This window comes from Microtus pennsylvanicus, chromosome 4, assembly GCF_037038515.1.
Source record: "Microtus pennsylvanicus isolate mMicPen1 chromosome 4, mMicPen1.hap1, whole genome shotgun sequence".
NCBI classification, from domain to species: Eukaryota; Metazoa; Chordata; class Mammalia; order Rodentia; family Cricetidae; genus Microtus; species Microtus pennsylvanicus.
In genome coordinates, this window is record NC_134582.1 from 15,047,305 (window position 1) to 15,069,447 (window position 22,143).

General features: G+C 37.8%; 1 protein-coding gene across 1 annotated transcript in view; it reads left to right on the plus strand.

Annotated features, from left to right (window-relative positions):
* Positions 1–22,143, plus strand: part of Dcc (DCC netrin 1 receptor) — a 1,030,120-nt gene that overhangs the window by 715,931 nt on the left and 292,046 nt on the right. The window contains exon 8 of the mRNA XM_075968336.1: positions 8,337–8,493. Within this exon, the coding sequence (XP_075824451.1) occupies positions 8,337–8,493 (157 nt within the window). The remainder of the gene's footprint in view (positions 1–8,336; positions 8,494–22,143) is intronic.

The window sequence follows — 22,143 nt, forward strand, 5'->3', positions numbered from 1 at the left end:
TCCACTTCCCCACTTAAACAGAACATGTTTAAGCTACCAACAGAAAGAGAGAGAAAAAGTATTTAAATATTTCAATGGAATTTTCTTTTTCTTCACTAATAATGCTTACATATACTTTATTTCTGCGATGTCTTTAGATTAGGGCATTTCAGTAGCTAATAAAACGGTCGGTTGGTAGATGAATTACATATCTTAGTTAATAACATGGGGAATGACAGGGAAATTAATCTTTTTGTTAGAAGCTTAATAAGTTAAATACATTTTGTATTAGAAATATATTTTAACTTTTATATTATATGTAGGGAATGAAGGTAATATACTATTAATATGCTCAGAGCAAAAAGAAATGTCCCCAAACACTAAATTTTAAATTTGTAAAAGAAAAATTACTTCTGGTACCCCAGAGGACTAACTTTATGAAAAAAAATGTACTCAATAGTATGCTATAAAATACCGCTTTTTATTTCCAAATCATTTTTGTGATTTATAATTAACATCAGAAATCGCCATAACCATTTGAAATTTTCTACTCTGATATTTTTAAAGTGTTCCTAAAAGAGGAAGACTGTGCTGTTAGAGTACAGCACATTCACTTTTTCCTCTCCCTCACAACAGATAAAGAAGCTGTAACCATGGAAACAGTAATGGGCCAGAGAGATTAGGGCCAGACAGGAGATTAGGTCTCTAAGAGAGGTGAAAAGAGGTTCTGATTGGTTCTTCATTGAGACCTTATTTGAAGAGAAGTTAATGTTGAAAGAAAGCGTGGATGATTAGCATAGCATGGACAATATTAATTCCCCTATACAATAAAAGAAGCTATTGCTCTAAGAAAAGGGTATCTATTCTTTGTCATATGACAACCATTTACGCGGAGGGAGAAAGCATCTGCGGTTCTGGCTGTTCTCAGTTTGATCTATACTATATGAATCTGGACCAGCTGAATAAGAAGCAACTCCTGGAGCCACCGTGGAAAAGAACGTCTATTTGTGAGCACACTCCCAATGCACTCCTCATTGGCATGCTTGCGATGGGCAAAAAGCCAGCTTGATTTTGGTTAAGATGTCACGTAGGAATGAGTTTTCCTGGAAGGAAAATGATTTGAAAACTTTTTCCATAGTTTTTTGAAATATATTTTTCTAACTTCTTGACAAACTTCACAAATTTTTGAAGTCATCACTATTCACATTTGGAAAGAGAAAAGGTATTTAGTAAGAAACCAGCGCTCTTTTAAGTTGACAGCTGCAGAGGTGATCTTTTTTGAGCTGTTTGCGGTCTATAATTGTAGATGAATTTCCAGAGGAAGAAATTATTTGTTAATTTTAAGTTCTATATTTACTGAAGTTATAATATCCAACCCAATGGAATGGAGAGTTTTAAGTGGAAGGCATTTTCACTGAATTGAATTCTGAAAAGGTGGTGCTTGGACAACCTTACTGACAGTAATCAAGAGTATGGTTTTTGGCTGTCCTTAGACACTGACTCATTTAAAACCATTCCACTAGGACAGCCTTGCTTGTTTTAGTTTTATTTAAAAATACTCATTTCTTGATTTATTTCTTAGACCTAAACCTTCTTTTAAATAGAATCATTCATTATTTACTTTTAGACATTCTTCTTACCATAAAAATAATTACTTGTTTCCTGCTTTGCAAACTCTCTGCTGCTTTTCCCACAGAGAAAGCACTTCTGGGGAAGTGAGCCCATGATACTGTCAGCTGTAGGAGAGTGGAGATTGCTTGAACCACACTGGACATTGCCGGAGGACAAACATGAATTTAAAGGGCTGAATAGAAGCACCAAACGCAGCCAGGGTTTCCTATATCTGCCACAAGAACAATGGATGCTTCTGATGTCTGTATCTCTCTATACCTGGAGCAAAGGTTGCTCATATGGTTAGAGATAATGAGCACTGTCTGTGGGGCATAACTGTAAGCCTTAGCCCAAAGACATTTTACTAGACACAGGACACATGTTTCGATTGAACAAGAAAAAAAAATGCTCACCCTAATCTTCTTCAACCTCATGCAGGGGAGGAGCAGAAAGATGCTAAGCACCCCAAATTTCTTCCTTTAGAAATGGGTTTCACTCACTTGAATTACAGAATTTCCCGTGGGGATGATCACTGAATTTTCCACAATTAACACTATCTCAATAACTCATTCTTTGGTTTTCATTTGGTAATAAGCTTCACTACATAGCGCAGACTGACTACAGACTTGGGGTCATGCTGCCTTAGCTTCCTGAGTGCTTAAGTCAGCCAGTCAAAGTTTTATTTTCCACATTGATGTTTTTCATCCTAGAAGTTTTGTGACCCTGTATACACACACACACACACACACACACACACACACATTTTGTGTGATCCTTGATGCACACACATATGATATACAAATCAAATTACTGATGATAAATTATATATACTCTATATAAAAAAGTCTTGGTGTGCATGTAAATTTACCATTTATTATACATGAAAGTATGTCCGTATACTAAGGATTTTGATACAGTTTATATTTACATAAAGATTTACATCTTGACTGACTAATTGATACTGTAGAATATAGAGTCTTTTTTCAGAGGAGATTTGTGATTTGATTTTATAGTTATCAATGTTGGGAACTAGGTAGTACAAAAATGGATGATGTTAAAGGGCATTTCAGGAATTGTTGAAATATCTGTCTAATTTCAAGGCAAAATTTATTTTGCAAATGAAACTCAAGTAAGCAATTCAAGTAGGATTAAAAAACACTAGCCCAACATAATGTAACATATATTAAGTTGAGAGTTAGATGTAGAGTGATGACCTATAGGAAAACATTGTATTTGTTTTCCACAATTTAACTATTATACTTCCAAGAGCAGGAAATTCTGCAAGTTTAGGAGAAATCATGCTGCTCTTAATAGTCAATAGTCGCAAGTCTGAGATGAGTGCTTCAGGCAGTTGGCATTGGCCCTGCATGGCTTGATACCACTCCCAGGGTGAAGTGCATATGTTATATGTTCAGGATGGAAGGATAAAGTCAAGTGACTGCTTACGGTCCGGTCGATTTTCAGCCAGAAATACCTCAGACTTATTACACGTTTGACTTTAGCTTAAATTTTGATCATTATGCTTTCAGAAAACTTTTACTCTTTTCCAGTATTTTGCTATCCCTGCATTCAAATAGGTGATTCCCCTTCGGCCAAAAGCCACAGTTAAGAATCTAGGTCACACATATGTCATTCTTTAAGCACTCCCTCTCTGCCCTGTTTTGCTTTGTGACCTCTTCCACACTGGTAATTCCAGCGATGTCTTCCATAACAATGTGTACATTCTTAAGCTCTTTTTAGTTTGGTAGAGGAAGTCTAACCAAGGCAAACGGTAAACATGAGCTAAAACAGCAAACTGACTGTGAAATTTGAAATTTGCCCTGGGATAAAGAGAAGATATTGAGGACAAATAAGCAGGAGAGGCATATGATCAAGTGTGTATTTGTATAAGCTTATTCTGGATGCTGAATAGAGTATGAGCTGAAGGAAGGTGAATTACACGAAGGTGTTGTCGCTGGGAGACACTTGTGTTAGGTTTGATGAGCATGGATAGAACAGGGATAAACATGTCACAGTGACCACAACAGAGTGCAGCTGTGTGGGCTTTGTTCAGTGGGAAAATCCGGAATATAGCGAACAGGAATGTTGGGCATAGATGTAAACATTGACTGGTGGGTGTTATGTGTCTGACCTTAACTAGAAGAATGCTCCGGAAAGAGAAGCAAGTTGAGAAGAGGGAGAGAACTTGGCTTCTCTATGCTTCTTTAAAGCACCTGTTAGGCTGAAATCAGGGAGATTTTGTGTACCTTTCTTTGTCTTTGCTCTCAAGAGAAATAGTGTGTATCAGATGTCAGTCTTTTCCATTCCTCTCCCAATTCTGCTCTAACAGACTGACTTGCAGCCAATCTTTTATTTATTGTAAATACTCTACTTCTCTGGGGAAAAACTTATATATACCAAAAAGTAAACAAAGGGTCCATGGAGCCAGAACTAACTTGAAAACTTCCTGCCATTCTGTAAAAATCGCTACCTTTATGTAACGGTTATGAATTTCACATGGAAAATGCTTTTCAAACCATTTGAAAGTGAGGCACCTCCTTCCTCTCCACACTTAAAGGATTTCACAGATAACCAGTTTAGTTCACAGCAGGCTACTGACCCAGCCAGTCACTGAACAAAGTGAATGCAATCAGAGAACTAGAGAAAATAGTCTGCAAAATCAGTTTAAAGATACTTTATACATTAGCCGTCATGATCTGGATATGTTCTTTTAATCCCCTCTGTATATGACATAATATTTACATGGGATATAGATTAATATACCTAAAATTAAGAAAGGAGAAACACAATTAGGATTAATGGAGTGAAGATTATAAATGGAACAAACATCAAAAATAACCAGATTTTACATATTTTTATCAAGATTGACTGTACAGTTTCTCCTGTATATAGTTTTTGCATTCACTGAACCAACTTACTAATATTTAAATGACCAGAAATGTGACTTTTCAAAAAGCTGCTGCATGGGGAGTTGCTTCCTTAATAGTGTTTACCAGTTATTCCCTTCTCCTGAAGACTGGGGTATTCCCAACATCTCAGTTCCATCTACATTAGATCCCAACACAAAGCGGAAGCCTTCCTAGTCATGAGCTACCTTATAATATTTAATAAATAATACATGGTCCCCACACATACAGAATGTAATGTTTAGCCAACAGTAGGAACTATGAATGAAAGCTCCTGAGAAGAAGTTGTGCCTGTTGAACCTGGCTGGTTGCTTAGACCTTCAGTAACATGGAGTGTTGTAGGAGGTCACTTGCTTGTTTCCTGCTGCTCAGCCCCAGAATAATAACACAGAAATCACATTATTTGCAATACTGTTTGGCCAATAGTGTATTTCTGGGTAACTCATATCTTAAATTAATCTGTGTATTGCCACGAGACTGTGACTTACTGGGTAAAGTTCCAGTGTTTGTCTCTGGCAGAGCTACATGGCTTCTCTCTGACTCCATCCTTCTTTCTCCCAACATTCAGTTTAGTTTTCCCCACCTAGCTCTGTTCTGCCCTAGCAGGCCAAGCCCATTTCTTTACTAACAAATGATATTCGTAGCATACAGAGGGGAACCCCATACCAACAGAGAGATTGCATGTGGCAGATTCAAGAGGCTGGTACCTGGGGCTAGTTCTCACCTCTGTCCTTGCCCACTTCTGTGTGTGAGCTAACATCCTAGGAGTAATGATAGATTAAAAAAAAAACTTTTAAAATCTATTTACTTAGCAGACAGATAGCTTCCATCTATCTAAAAGCAAAGGATATCATTAGATAACATCTTGGACCTATAAAAATGCTTGCCTCATTTTGCTATAATCATCTCTCTGATCTCATCTGTGCATGCTAAATGTGCCTTCATTTAGCCCTATATTTTTTCTATAAAATTATAAAACTTCATGGAATCAATTTCACATTGAATCTGGTGTAACCTCCGTTTATATTTCCAGGCCCTGGTCACTCAACATTGCTCTAGAATAAACTATTCCTCATTGCTTTTCAAAAAACAAAAACAGGTTCTGTAGAGGAAACTGTGCTGTTTTTTAGCTTGAGGCTAGAAATCATCTGTCAAGATGAAACATTTTCTTGATTCAGGAAGCTGAACAAAAGAAAAAAACATATCCATCAAAGATGAATTATGCATTTACAAACACACCATAATTAGGAGAAGAATGACGTTGGAATTGAAAAGTGACTCAAAAATCTGCAAATCCATTTTTCCAACTCTAAGTGCTGCAGAGCCCTTCCGATGAGCAATAGTCACTAAGTTCGCTTTTAAATTCAGGGACACTCTACAGCAAATTACAATTATGTATTGTTAAAGTTTAAAGGCATTTTTTTCTCTATACCAGCAGATTATTCATGCTAACTACTTCGGCCTTTGGCCAGTCCCTATTCAACTGAAAACTACATAGTAATCGTATTTTATTTAAATGAAGTCAATTCTTATACATGTATGGCGGACACTGTGATATTTTGGTGTATGCACTGTGCTGGATGATTTTATGTCAACTTGATACAAGCTGAAGTCATTTGAGAGGAAGGAACCAAAACTCAGAAAATGCCTCCATCAGATCAGGTTGTAGATAAGCCTGTAATTTTCTCAATTAATGATTGAGATGGGAGGCTTCAGCCTTGGTGGGTGGTGCCATCTTTGAGATGGTCATCCGGGTTCTATAAGAAAGCAGAGTGAGCAAACCTTGAGTGCAAAGCATTTAGCAGCACTCTCCATGGCCTCTGCATCAACCTCTGTGCCCAAGTTCCTTCCTTGACTTCCTTTGATGGTGAACAATGGTGTGGAAGTATAGCCAAATGAAGCCTGTCTTCCCCATCTTGCTTTTGGTCATGCTTTTTTAATCACAGCCAGTGTAACCATAACTAAGACATGCACTTATGGTGGCATGGTGATACCAAACTAATTGCAAATCTATCACCTGACTCTCCTATCATTTGCTAAATGTGACATTTCAAATGTATTCTTCCATAGTTTACAACATAAAACATATTATTTTAAACTGTCCATCTGCCTGTTCTCTTCCACATAATTTATTTTAAAATTAATAGAGCAGATACAGAGAGAAAACTACAATATAATCACATAACTGTGCAGGACCCAATACTGTTGAGTACACAGAGCTATACCTAGGGTGACTTGCCCCTGAGGCTAGAGATGGGGAGGTGTTGATCACTTGGTTTCACACTGATTATAATGCTCTTAACTTGTTGCTTTTAATTATTTTCAGTCCTCTAATATTACATAAACAGACTACTCTAAATTGTATCAAAAGCCTACTCTGAGTAAATTAAGGTTTTGTCATAACATTTTGTTTTCATGTGGCGTTATGCTCACATAGAAGTCTATGCTTGTGTTTTGGAATGTTGGTATCTCAACAGATTAATATTAAATGAGAATCTTACAGAAGTCTATGTCAGCTTGTGTACAACTGTTTGTCCTGTGTCTTTTCTGTTGTTAATCACCTCTCACCTAAGAAATCAGTAATTAAAAGAATCATAACTTTTCTTTGACAGTAGAAATTGTGTATTTACCTGACATCAGGATGGCATCCCTATTTATGATAATTATATATAATTGCATCTTCCAAAATAAAGAAAATCACAAACAAAGCAATCAGCAGCTTTTGTTACATCCCTGTGAGAGTATGACCCTTCTCTTTCTGTTTCAACCTGTTGGAAAAGCTAATTGATTCCATTTTGACCAAATCATTACTAATTTAACTTTGTACATGAACATCTTGCTAATATTCTAGATTGTAGCTTTTACTTCAAATATGGACACATGAATTTATTTGTTCATTCACTCATTTATTCGTTTACTTACTCAACTCCTGCTTCTTGCCAGAAAGGATTCAGAAAAATGTCATTAATTACATATGATAATTTGTTTTACATTCATATCACTGATCCATCTTTTGTTCAAAATATTTCTTCACTGATCTCCTAAGAAACATATTACTTTTATCATAAAATTTATTTTATTATAAAATTATAATATTATTATAAATATTGTATTGATTCCATACCTCTAAAGCAAAAGCCTATCTAGATCTTAAATATATATTAGAAATTCACATTATTAAGGCTTTGTTATGGTGGATGGAGAGTCCCTACTGTACTGTTTTGTTTTTTTTTGTTTGTTTTCGAGACAGGGTTTCTCTGTAGCTTTTTTGGTTCCTGTCCTGGAACTAGCTCTTGTAGACCAGGCTGGCCTCGAACTCACAGAGATCCACCTGCCTCTGCCTCCCGAGTGCTGGGATTAAAGGCATGCGCCACCACCGCCCGGCTACTGTACTGTTTTTTCTGATCTGTGTGCAGTGGCATATGCTTGCTAATGCATTCACATCACACAACACACACAGACCACACACACACGCACACACATGCACACATATGCACACTCACACAAAATGACTTTTAAACATTAAAATAAATGCATTAGTCAATGTCTTTTGCTGTTGTTTGCCTACATTGGCATTGTTTCTATTTTTGTCATTGATTCCAAGAATAATAAAAACTACATATCATACAATAAAATCATATACGTTATTGATAAGTCACTGTTCAAAAGTCGGGGAATTCTAGTTTATCCTTGATTTCACTTTAGATGCTATTTATTTCTCTTGTTAGCCTTTGTTAGAAGTTATTTGATATTCTTGGCTATGGATGTTATAATTCAGCTCTGACTTCATGCTGAAGTCAGCACCAACACTTCTGATGGTCTCCTCTTGTCTCTCCTTAGCCATCCCAAGCTCCAGTATCCTTCCTTCTGCTCCCAGAGATGTGGTCCCTGTCTTGGTTTCTAGTCGCTTTGTCCGTCTGAGTTGGCGTCCACCTGCAGAAACAAAAGGAAACATTCAAACCTTCTCAGTCTTTTTCTCCAGAGAGGGTGACAACAGGTAGGTGCTATCCTTAAATTTCAGCTTCTTTCCCCAAGACTTTTAATGGCCATGGGAGGAGCCAGTGTTGGGAGCACTTGAAGAGGAGCTGGAAGAAAGTGTGAAATCTTTACGCCGTTCTTCATCCAGACTGAGTGAATATGTATGCTTTGTCAACACAGGCTAACTTAACAAATTAATCAAAATCACTTACATAACATACCCGACAAAAGGCAAGAATGCAAATGATTCTTTGATTTTTTTTCTTTGATTTTTACACTGATACAGAAAAGAATTATCTGGATGCTGGAAGAACAAAGCATTAAGAACCACTGTGACTAGTCACTGACATCATATGATCCGAAGAAAACAATGATTTTCTGACTATTAACATAGGAGAAATAATAATTAGCTTGCAAGGTTTCTGTTAGGAATAAATTAAGATCACACATATAAAGTTCCTAGCAGAGAGTGCTTTGTTCCATACAAGTTGTTTGGTGACTATCGTAGTTGCCTAGGTAAGAGTGAGCTGTGCTTTCCAAGTTGCAGCTCTCAGCTCGTGCGTTTGATTTTCCAAAGCATTTTACCCCCAGAATATTTCAAGATGGTTTTGAAATGTGACTTCTCACTTTTGAGACAATACTGAGTAAGTTCGAGGCTAGAAGCAGAGATTCATTTACTGGTACTCTAGTTTCTCACGTGTAGGGTTTCAGTGAGGTGGGGAATCTTTAGGCACACCCCAGGACCCTCTGGACAGTTTTGATTATCAGGAGATTGTTAAAGGTCCTTTGGAATTACAACTGAAGAAATCCATTCATTCTGCTTATCAAATGTTTTTGGTTTTGTTTGTTAACATAATTAAACCATATCTTTTTAAGTTTTTGTTTGCTTTTGAAGTTTGACATGACTCTAAACTGAAAGGGGAAACATACATACACAGGGCCTGTGTTTCCTAAGACTACCCATTGGCCTTTCCTGTGCAGCAATTGTCTCTCTAACTCTACAATATCTTGGGAGTATTTGGGTCTTGGTGTGTACATTTATGAAAACTACACGCAATAATCTTGCCCAGTTATTTTTATGAGTTTCTATGGGCTTCCTGAAGATAATTTAATTTCATTATTCCCAAACCATGTTGATTGTCTTCTCGAATACTATTTCTCTTTTTTCTGCTTTTGTGCTAATATCTTTTATTCAATTACTCAAGAAAGAAACCCCCAAGTTCCACTCTCTCCTCCCTGCTTCTCAACACTGTTCATTATCAGGTCTTATGTATCTATCTCAACCCAAGCAATTCATGCCTCTTTTATTCTGTCAGTCACTTTATTAACATTTATTCAGTTTCTTCAACTAGTTCTGCCGCTTCCAATAGTCCTCTCACTGTATATAGTTATCATAATGAAATACAGGTTGGATTACTCACTCCTCTGTTGAAAATGTGAAGAGTCATGTATTTAAATGCATTTAAATATTAAGTGTAAAGAAAGAGAGAATAAAAACTTTAGAAAACTTATAACTAGAGAACCCCAACCCTAAACTTTTTATAAGGAGTTTTTAAAACATAGCATACAATGGATAAAAATAATCACTCAAAATCATTTGGTTAGATTTGAAAATGGAACTGCAATTTATCAGTGGTGTGATTTTTTGTGTGTTTAATTTTTATAAATGATAGACAAACAGCAAACCCCTTAGAATAGATAAAAGTAGTTACTCCTCAAGACTACTAAGAGAAATATGTGAAGGATTTCTTACAGATCAGTCACTGTCCACAAGTAGAGTGAAAACAGAAACCTCAGAGACAATTTGAAAGAGGGGCTTAAACTAATTCTCAGTAGATAAGGGAGGGAGGTAAACAGGAAGAGGAAGAAAGGAAAAAAGAAAGGCAGGAACTACTTTAATACATAAGGCTTGCCTAAAGATCAGAGAGTAGACCAGACAGTGGTGACACACATCTTTAATCCCAATAGTCACACTAGTTTGCCATAGAAACCAGATGGTAGTGGTACATGCCTTTAATCCTAGCCCAAGAGAAGAATATAATATGGGAGGAGACAGCTCTCAGACACAGTCTCATTCTGAAGATTCCTTGGGGCAGAATCACCATTTTGAAGTAGAGGTAAGAGCCAGGGGCTGTCTGATCTGCTTTTCTGACCTTCAATATCAGTCTCTGGGTTTTTATTAATCATGATACAATGCTTTCCTAGGTCCATGGCCTATCTAGTCTTGAGATACCAAGTCAGTGTCATTGAAAGATTTATCATATGGTGTGGTGTTTAAATCCAATCAGATAGTTGTGGGGTACTCCCTCATTTATGACATAATTTTACCAGTATATTATGGAGACAGATCACCAACATAGATTGAAGTTGTTGTAACATGGTTGGTGTTTACTTTTCTTCTCTAGGAATGCAAAATACCTTCCAGAAAAACAAACACTAGTCAGTAGGGGAAAAGACTTTTATTTAGGACCCTGCTCAACTTCTCTGTATTCAATGGAATATATTGGCCTTGTCTTCACCAGTAGGGTGAAACCATCAGTTTCTGAAGAGCAAACAATAACCTTGGCAAAAAGTTTGAGTTGTTTGGGGGTTTTCATGGTCCTCTTTGCTAACAACACAATTAGATGTAACCAATTCATGAGTCTGAAGCACTCGGTGGATAGAGATTTGGGGGGAGGGAGCTTTATCTCCCTCCATTTAGAGCTCTTTCCTCTGTGTATAAATTTAAAAAATCTTCGACTGTAGTGGGTTTCTATATAAACCCTCAAATGACAATTAGTTTTAGCTGTCTAAAATGGGATACCCTTCTGAATGCTGTGAATATGTCTTATTACCATTAAAAAGCTGATTTAACCAATAACTAGGCAGAATACAGCTAGGCAGGATATCCAAGCTGAGAAACAGGGAAAAAGAAGGCAGAGTCAGGGAGAGGCCAGCAGCAATCAGGGAAGCAAGATGTGAGGTAATAAGCCACAAGCCTTGTAGTAAAATATAGTATAATAGAAATAAGTTAATTTAAGTTGTAAGAGTTAGTTAATAATAAGCTTGAGCTAATAGGCCAAACAGTTTGTAGTTAATATTAAGCCTCAGAGTGTTTATTTGGGAACTGGTGGGTGGAAGAGAAACCTCCAGTTACAGGTGTCCCTGCTGTATCACTTGCTTTGCTCTCTTCTTCTCTCCCTTTATCCGTTTAATCGTTATTTTCTAGATTCCTTCCTTTCTCCCCATAATTATATATTCTAATTTCACTTTGGAAGATCCTTTACACTGTGATTACATGGATTGCAGCATGCCTATCAAATGCTAAAATCCGCATATTTTTAATCACTGTTCTTTTTCTATGATGAAAAACCATGTCCAAGGAAGCTATTATAAGAAAAAAGCAATTAATTGGGGGCTTCCTTACAGTTTTAGAGATTCACTTCATTATTATCACAGCAGGAAGCATGGTGGGAAACAGGTAGACCCTAGGACAGTAGCTTAGAAATACATGATGATCTGTGGCCGAGAAAGAGGTTTGGCATGGGTTTTTGAATTCTAAAAGCCTACCCTAGTGACACTGTACCTACAAAAATTCAGACTCCTTAATCCTTCTAATATTTTCAAATAGTGCTACTTTCTGTTGACTAAGCAGTCAAACATATGGCAAACATATGGCAAACTATGGCAGCCATTCTTATTCAGACAACCACAACAAATAAGAGAACACACATTATAGATGTCTTTATATGTTTATTTGGGTATGGTTACCTTACTCAGTATTTTTTTTTCTAGTTCAATTCATTTACATGTGAATTTCATTCTTTTTGAACAGCTGAGTAATATTTTTATGCAAATGTGCCACATTTTCTTATCTATTCATCTATGAATGAACATCTAAGCAGTTTTCAAATTCTGGCTATGAAGAATAGAGAAGGATTAATCATGGATTATGGCATGGCTGTCACTGATTGTGTTTTCTTTTACTGGTGTCCAGGCATCTGGGGTTGGTATGTTGTGATTTTAAGTGGTGCTATCTAGTCTTATCTTTGTTTGGTGTGTGTTCCAATCCCTTGTTTCTGCTAGCCTTTCTGAGTCCTAGAAAAGTGGGGAGGTTGTTTGGTTGTCTGGTATGGATTGCTTCAGAAGATCAGTTGGTGCCAGAGAAGAATAGAGGTGGATTAGGAGAAAAAAAATGGGAGACTCTTCGGGGACAGAGTTAAGCATCTTCATACTTGAAGGTGGGATGCACCTGGAGTTCAAGAAGTGGAGGAAGAGGGGATTCTGCAAGTATGTATCACTAACATAAAGAATACCTTGGAATGACCTATACTTTTAAATTAGACCAAAATTAACCCTGTATACTAGATTGTCCCCATTCTTACAATATGAGTGCAATATATTCTATCGCACATTAGTTTATCCTATTCAAGGTGATCACGTTATATGTACATATGCACAGAATTGTCATTCCCATTGTGATAAATTCCTCTTTCGTCCTCCTCTGTCTTCAACACCTTGCTTCCTAATCCCTTTCATAATAGTTTACTAAGTTGCTTAACTTCACTCCCACGTCTCACACTATCGTCTAAGCATGATCTTGTTCCTTGTTTCTTATTGCAGTTCCTTTTATCATTGCTCTCCAAAGACTTGTATGCAGCTAAGAGCAGTGAATGTATGTTACTCATATCACCTGACCTTCAAATAGTTTTGTCACATTTGATTACCCCCGCTTTTTTATCACTCACCTTTCGTGTGTGTGTGTGTGTGTGTTGTGTGTGTGTGTGTGTGTGTTGTGTGTGTGTGTGTGTGTGTGAGTGTGTGACATACTGCTCTGTGTTATGCTGCTTTTGTAGTCATCATTGCCATGCTCTTTTGTTGGTTTCAACTCCCGAGTTCCCTAGTTTTTAAATATTGAGTTGCCTCAGGACTCATACTTGGGATCTTCTTGCTCATGTCTTGTCTTTAAACTCTATGGACCAGTTACTGTCTTGAAAATTTTTCGCTCTAAATTTAACTTTTACCTGTGATTTAGATACATTTATCAAATTTCTCACATGAAATCAATCATTAGTATCTTTTGAACAAAACCTGCTTTGTTCTAAATACTTATTTCATCAAGTAAAATCAAGAATAGTTATGATGTTGTTTCTAGCTTAGTGGTAGAAACTAAGAAGTTTATAATGTTTTAGCAGTGTTTATTATACATTCAAAGTCAAGAAATCAATTAATGAAACACATATTGAATACTATCACTTATTACACTATATATATGAATACTGCTTCCCATCATACCATTGCAAAAGTCTAGGAAGTCGGGTCTTTTTAACAACTGACTTAACCTTTTAAATCATAAGTTAGATTGTGCTGGGTGCTTTTGTAATTTAAAACCTTTTGCTGCCCGCCTTTTGCTCTCAGATTAGATAAAAATCCTTCCTGTTCTAGACCCTTGTATCTTCTCTATTCCCATCATTTGTTGTGCTTACTAGTTTTCAATTTTCCTAAATATACCCATTCTGTCTTCCCTGTAGTTTCTGTACTGTATGTAGACTACTCTCCCTGAGTCCACACCCACAGCTATGTAAATTATTTCCTAATTCCTACTGAATTTATGCTGAACATCACCTCTTTGGGGAACATATTCCCTGATCCTTTGCACTCCCTGTCTCCGTTTCCTAGCCACACAGTTTATTTATTTATTTTCTTACTATGTTTTGTTTTATTTTCTGAGTGTGGGGGAGACAAAGGAAAAGGCAATCTCACTATGTTAACTAGGAATACTCATAAACTCCTAGGCTCAAGTAATTTTCCCAACTCATCCCCCCAAATATTTGGGACTGCCACTGTGCCTGGATGCTTTGCCCACTTTCTATGATTTTTATTAAGATTAGATTTTTTTTATTAAACATCTTTCTCCTAGTAAAACATAAGCTTCCTATGAGTGTTTTTCTTTGCTTTCTTGCTCTTGATTCCTGGGCCATTCTGAACACCCAAGAAAATAACAAAGGCTTAGCAACACTAGTTATGCTTTATGTTTGAACCCTAACTGATATGTTAACTACTACATGGAAATCTCCACTGTCTTCCAAGTCAGAATTCATCCTTTAAATCTTTGCGTGTGTGTGTGTGTGTGTGTGTGTGTGTGTGCACGCGTGCGCGCGTGCGAACGAACAAGAGAGAGAGAGAGAGAGAGAGAGAGAGAGAGAGAGAGAGAGAGAGAGAGAGAGACTGAATTAGTAGAGGAGCTTTTGCTATTTTTTGTCTCACTATATTTTTGTTGCATCCACGTAGTTTGTCCAACTGTTGACTGAAAGTGAATTCTACTCTGCACAGAAAATTTCTAATCATATCTTATAAAATAAAGTAGTAGAAAGACACAGCCATATTTTTGATAGTTTCTCTTAGCCAATAAAATGAATTGTGGAGGATGAAAGCTCTGAAAGCTTCTCAATGAAAACTTTCCTAATTTAGAAAAAGAAATTGACACAGAACTTTGATTTTAACATTCCCATTCATTGTGTATGTTTTAGCGTCTCACTACAGCAAATAGACGCCATATGTCTCTGAAGACTTGGCGGTGCTGTTTGTATCTGCAGGTTTATTTGGCTCCTGAACACAGTAGTGTATTAAAAGGTAGAGGTTTAAACATTTGTGGCTGATGAGCAACAACTCTGTCAGACAGATTACTCTAGCTAATGTTGTCATTAGTCTGTCTGACTGGCTAATGGTATCAGGAACGCAAGTGCCATGTTTACCTTTTTTTTTTTTAATTCTTCTCCTCTTATAACTTCTCTTCTTGGGTTGTGCTTTCATTTTGCAATTTGGAGAATATCATACATTGCAAAGTTGAAAACCAGATTTCAGAGGGGGAGAAATTGCTTCCCTAATAACACACTAGTACCTAGAAATCATTAGAACTAGAAGTGATCTTTGAGATTATAATCTATCTTCTATGTAAGCATTCAGAGACTGGTGCTCAAGGAAGGGAGTGATTCCTGGGTCCAAGGCAACAGAGTTGGCGCCAACAATGTTAGACAGCGTTTGCAGAGTAATTACTATGGTTAGTAGACCATAGGCCAACCATCTTGTGTGTTTATGATCCTTAGTAGTGTCCACAAAAAATATTGTAGAGCTAGGATTAGAAGCCCACTTTTCAGTTATGTAGCTAGTAAGAGGACAAGACTTTAATGCAAGGCTTAATCCGAATCAGGTTTCCTCACTCCGTTTCTTCTGTAGTGAATAAATAAGAGGAAAGGAACGTTTTCTTTTTTGATGTTTACAGAATCATGATATATTTATTCTCTATTTTTCTCTTTACTAAATTTTCATACTCAATGGATAATTTGATATATATATATATATATATATATATATATATTCATTTGACATGACTTAAAGACATTGGCATATTTTCTATATCTATAAAGATCATTATAACTTTAATTTTCTGGAGATTACTTGTGAACTTTGTCATAGTGCAGTCAAAGTGTAAAGGTCATGCAGTTATAAAATGGAACATTAAAAATTTGAATTTTGTCCCAAAACCCTATCAACTATGTTGCCTTGGGTCAATTAGTGTAGAATTAATAGTAGCATCTGTCTCTGTCTCTGTCTCTCTCCCTTCCTCTCTCCCCCTTGTCTGTGTGTTTATATGGACTTATTATAGACTGAATAATCTTAGAATGGTTGTTTGTACACTGAGGAGCACAGAAAGTGGTAGCTGCTCAATCCCAGACTGATACCAAAGTTTAAGAGCTCCCTAAAGAGTCTAGTATGAGGAGTCCACCTTGAAAGGGTGAAGAAGCGAGTCTGATGATGGTAACAGTAGACACACTCATAGCAGAGGAGGGTAGCTGTACATGCCTGCAACTCTTGCTGCTTTTATAGCACCTCAGACTTTACTTATTGACAGTCTTACCATAGTACTTCATTTTATTGTCCTTTATGTTGTTTCTGGAAAAATGTCCATAGACATACCTAGATCTCTGTCTTATTAATTTTCTACTTGTCCCCTAATCCAATGACATTGGCAATCAAGATTGATCATAGAAAATTGTTATGTGGTTTCCAGGTGGGTGGTGAAAACCATATTCGGTATGTAAATTTGTGGCGAATAGTAAATGATGCTTATAAAATGTACCTGAAACATTAGCTTTTTCTCCATGGCAATAAAAACACACTGTTCTTTTTAACTATCTCTGGACAGAAGTCATAGAGTGGGTTCAAAAATTAAAATAAATGAAAGACAGGGATATTTTCTGACTCTTACTTACAGGGGGATTTATTGCTTTCATAAGCATTATCCCATTTGATCCCCAGATAATGTAGTTATGATAATTTCCATTTTACAGAGGAGCATGTTCGGAAAGACTGAGAAACGGTGCCTAAGGAGTTTTGCCTGTAGTAAATAGTAGAACCAGGATGTAAATGCAAGGTGATCCCTTCACCTCATGCACAAAATAAGAGATATTCCCTTTAAAAAGCTATATGTAAACCATAGTAAGAGTTCAAATGGGAGAATTAAAACGTTCTGTGAGTATCATTTAATTTAATCCTCACAGTAGCCTTGTGAGGTAGTTAGATAAGGGCTGGTATCTTCATTGTGCAAATGAAGCATGGAAGACTCCCAGATACCCCTGATGTGTTCAAGGTCACATGCTATTTTGCAACAGAACAAAGCCTGGACCAAGTCTCCATCGTGCAGCAGGGATGGTTTATATGGTTCTGTGCTGCCTCAGAAACCTGTGCTCACTGCCAGGGATTAGAGACAAAGTTTTTCTGATTGACATGGAGGATTCATTTTAGAATTCACTGGGCATTACATTTCCCAACATGCTGTTTACATATTCTTCCCCGGCTCTTCAGAGCTGAAGACTCAGCAACTGATGAAGCCTGTTATCCATGAAGGGAGTGTATTGTGATGGAAAGAGGACAAGCCTCAAAATCCAAAGCACTACAGTGACCGAGGCAGAAAGCTTGGCGATGCCAGCCCTCCTCACAGAGCCTCTGCTTCAGTTTAAACTCAAAAGCAGCTAACTTTTTTTTTAACCGAACAATGTTTCTATGACATTGATTGAGAGACTGATGATTTTATTCTTTCAATAGATATAAAGTATACTGGAAACTAAGACATACAGTCTATAAAGGCTATATGTAAATGAAGCATTCTTCATTTAATGCGGCTCATCCAGCACTGTATTGAAGTCATAGAGAAATCACAGGTCCTCTGAAAGTCTTGGGAGGATTGTTGTACTAAAAATGACTTTGACTTGGGCTAGATTTTGACCGACAGGGATGGCTGTGACTGGAAGGCAGAACTTAGACCAGCCATCAGCTAAAAGGAAGACAGCAGGCTTGCAGCAAGCCTTTGCAGAAATCAAAGGAAGTAATGATCCTGGCTGAAAGGAGGATTTCAGAGGAGAAGTATCAGAGGTGAATTGGATTTTGGAAGCAATAGATGGGACCAGGCAATAGATTACATATGAGTACAGAAGAAAGGGAACCAGGGGAAGAATGAGAGAGAGGGGGGAAATGGGGAGAGAATAGAGAGGGAGGAAAGGAGAGGGAGAATCCCTGTGTGTTGGAGTATTCTCTTTATTTTATTCTACTCATCTCTCTAGAAAGAATGTCTTTTTATGTATTCCTGACCAATCTAGAACTCACACTGAACACACCAAAGCCCAGGCTTCAGATTTGATATCCTTCCCTATATCCCACTTCCTGTTTGCCTAGGGGGCAATGACGAGTTCCTTGGGATAAATCAAAACTAAGAAGCTTTGTGTAGTATTGTGAGAGTAGAAGGCCAGAAATGTCCAAGTTTGCAAATAATAAAGTTAAATTCAATTTTTATTAATTTTATTGGGCTCTACATTTTTCTCTGCTCCCCTCCCTGTTTCTCTCTCCCCCCTTCAATCCTCCCCCAAGGTCCCCATACTGAGAAGGTCTTGTCTTCTTGCACTAGTTAGACTCACTAAAAGAACAAATATATAAACACATGGATAACAAGGCGCTGCTAAAAATATTTTTATTAAAATACACAGTTTCTTCACTACAAAGGAATTAATGTAATTCTTCTTCCTGTAAGCAACTAATTAGGTACTTGGCACCTCATGACAGCCTTTGTGCAGAACTCTTAAAACTAAATGCTAACACCAGCACACTTAGTTAAGGAAGAATATATTTATATAGTAGAAATTGTTTGTTACAAATAAACTTCTAAAAGCAGGATGCTTTAATATGCAAACTGTGTTATCAAAGCAAAAAAAAACAACACAAGTTCTGATTCCAGCTCACATAATGTCAAAAAGAATAAAGAAAGAAAACAATAACAACAAAACAGCTGCAAATAATAATAATAGTAATAAATGATTGCTTTTTCTGTTCCTAAAAGAGAACATTGGAATGCAAAATCTTCTCCAATCGCCTCCCACTCTCTGGTTTATAGACCTTAAGAACCTCACTGTTCTCTACGCTCAGAAAGTATACATTCTAATATCATGCCATCCGTTGCTTGTGTTGAATATACAGACCAAGAGTAGTGATAATGTAAACAGACACTGTTTAGTTCTGCTAAAACTAAGAGAGAAGATGGTGGAACACGGATAAGACCTTGCATTTCAGTTGGATCCTAATTGAATTTCACTGGGAACTAGATACTACCAACTACAAAAGGAAATCAGAGTTGAAATATGGTGACGAAGGGCTCATCAAGTACACAGAACGTGAGAAAGCAAGGCAAAGGAGAGACAGTAGAAAGAGTCTGGATTCATGGGACACGGGGGCTTCCCACAGAGGACTGTGAAAACGTGGACCACCTTGTGGGTCTCTATTCTGCTGCAAGGAGGTGATTTTGTATCAACTACAGGATGAGGCAGGACGCCAGGCTGTGGGTACAAATTAACAAATGACATAGATCAAAAAGAAGAGTGCCTGTGAGAAGTAGCAATAGCTATGAATGCCAACGGCAAAGGCAAAACACTAGGAAAATCTAACCTTATATTGCAAGTACCCACTATACCAGGAACTGCTTCCAGACGTAAGGACTTGTCATCAAAGTAACCTAAGCAGAGTTCAGGCTCCAAGCAAATTTCCTGAGCTTGCTCCTTGTGCTACAATGTTTGCTTTGTACCTAAAACCGTGGCAGTGTTTAGGAGTTAATATATGTTATTGAAGCGAAATCTCTTCCTGAGTTTTCTCATTTCTCAACCCTAACAGCACTCTCAAACTCCCAAGCAGTCCCAATGCTTACTTTCCAGAGGGGGAAGAATTCACACCTCACCTGTGCTGAGTTAGTGTTTCCTTGCCCAGGTGATTGAGCAAGAGCAAAGCGCACCTTCCAGAGAGGAAAGGGGGACAAAGCTGTATGGTAATGACAAGATCTGCCTGTTGCCTCTGGCCTTCCAAAACTTAGCGTAGCATCTGTTCTGGAACAAGTCTAGGGCTGTCCCTTCCCTGAAATAGGCTTCCTCAGAATCCGTCCTCATCCAGAGATCATTCTTTTGCAATTAGACTCGTTAGATGCACTAATTTGTGGAAAGGTGTAATTACGCATAAAGCTGAGATGTTTACCGGGGTGAGGTTGGAAAGCCACAGTGTCTTTTAGGTTCTCCTATGGAAGGGGCACCATGGGACTCAATTTCAGCCTGTCAAAGCCAGCTTTGATGATTCCTTTTTCCCAGAGCCCCATCCTTCAGTTCACTGGTTATCTCATCTGTCTTCTTGTCCATGCATTAAGTTTTCTTAATTATCTTCTCCAGTGTTCCCAGTCTTGTCATTTTACCTTAGCAACCACTTCATCACCAGCTGGCCGTGGTAGTACACACCTGAAATCTTAAGCATGAAGACATCAAGACAGGAAGAGTGCAGGGGTAGTGCTGGTCCAGACAACATAGTTAGACACAGTCTCAAAATTAAATACAAAAATAAAGAAGGTCCCCTTCCCAAAAAAAGTCCTTTTTTTTAAATTATGTGTTATAGTGGTATTTTTGTAAAGCAGCAGGGTTATTGTCCCATTGTCAATGTGGTTGATTTTGAAACTGCAACTTGCCGGGAAATCTTACGAAGGTAAAGCCCAAGGCAGCTTTGCCTGGGTAAAAAATGAGTTTTCTCATTGATGATTTCCTGCACCCCTTGGTAATAGGAAGGCATGCTATCTATCACCACTTCTGAGAAAAAAACTCAGGCTTCATTCCTCATTCTCAGGTGTTTCTAAGACTCAATCTATGATGGATAGATTCTAGAAGATATAGGCTATTTTTCCCCTCGACTTTAGCCAAATGGACTCCACAGGCCACCTCTGAGTTGAGAGCAAAGAAGTGAGGAGGGCTTGTTGTCTGAAAGTGTATCTCCTGTTCCAGCCTCACCTGAACTGTGTGCATTTGGGAGTTCTGTATTTCTAGTTCTCAGGAGAGCATTCACTGAGGGTCAGTGGGGCTAGGTCCCTTCAGAAGGTACAGTGAAGACAGGACCAACATCACACAGTGATGGAGCAAGGACATCACATCTAGCATTGTCGTCTTCAGGATGCTGTGCATATTTGCTTCTCCTCAGAGGAGCACTGGCTAGAGTGAGAAGATAGCAAACATTTAGTTACCTCCACTGCAATACAGACACACTGAGAGCCGCTCCTTAAAATGGTCTCTTAGTCAGGACCACAGAACACAGTCATTCCAAACTTAGTCTTCACTTACTGTTGGACAGTAATTTCCCATAGTTTATTCATAACCATACACACCAGGAAAATGTTAACAAAAGCCCCCTGACAATCAGTTTCCAATTTGTAGCTTAAAACAATTATAAGGAACGACTTGGCAGGAAATGTCATTTTGCTACAATGCCTTTGCATCCTTTTAGCAATATAATGTCACTCCACTGTGACCACAAGGAATCAGAAAGTCAGCTTGGCAGCAAAAGCCCCGGCACTAGGATGAAACCCAGATGTCACTGGAGAGCAGGGCTGTAGCATTGGGCTATTATTTCCTCTCAGTGTCCACCAGCAAGATCCCATCTTCTTAGGGATCTTCCCATGTTCACTACCAGAACATCTTTAAGACTAGCAGAAGCTTTAGTTATGACCATCTGCTAAGTGTTCATTTAGATTTCAGAATAATATTAATCATATAGACCATATGCACAATCCTTTGGTTCTTATTAGAGCATGTGCAGAGGGTCTGTACACTTTATCCCTCACTGCACCACATGCTAACGACTAAAATCGGAAGTTCCAAGTCCGTGGCAGCAGTCTCTTTCCTTAGATGGAATAGAATGTTGCTATTTCGCAATAGTCGTAAAATAAGGACAGAAACACTCACTAGTAAAAGATTCCATGTTGCTTACCTAGCACCACGCTCTTTCCTCGGTAGCTTAACAAATTCAGTCATTTAAATCTTTCTGACTGTTGGTGTATAGTGTCCATTTCACCACCCAGGGCAACTGGGAAACTGGTAAATGAGAAAACTAAAAGTCACCTTCCTAGATTTAGTCTAGCACTGATACACATTGTCTGTATGGCATTTCATTGTGGTTTTACTTTGACGTTGTAAGCAGATTTTTGAAAAGAAACACATAAAATTAAATGTTAAGTGCAGGCTGGTCAGCAAGGCAGATCCTGGAGTATTGCCACAAGTTGAAGACACCCTGTCAAATATATGCTTGTAGGCAGGAGTTTTCTTGTCCCTACCACCACCACCCA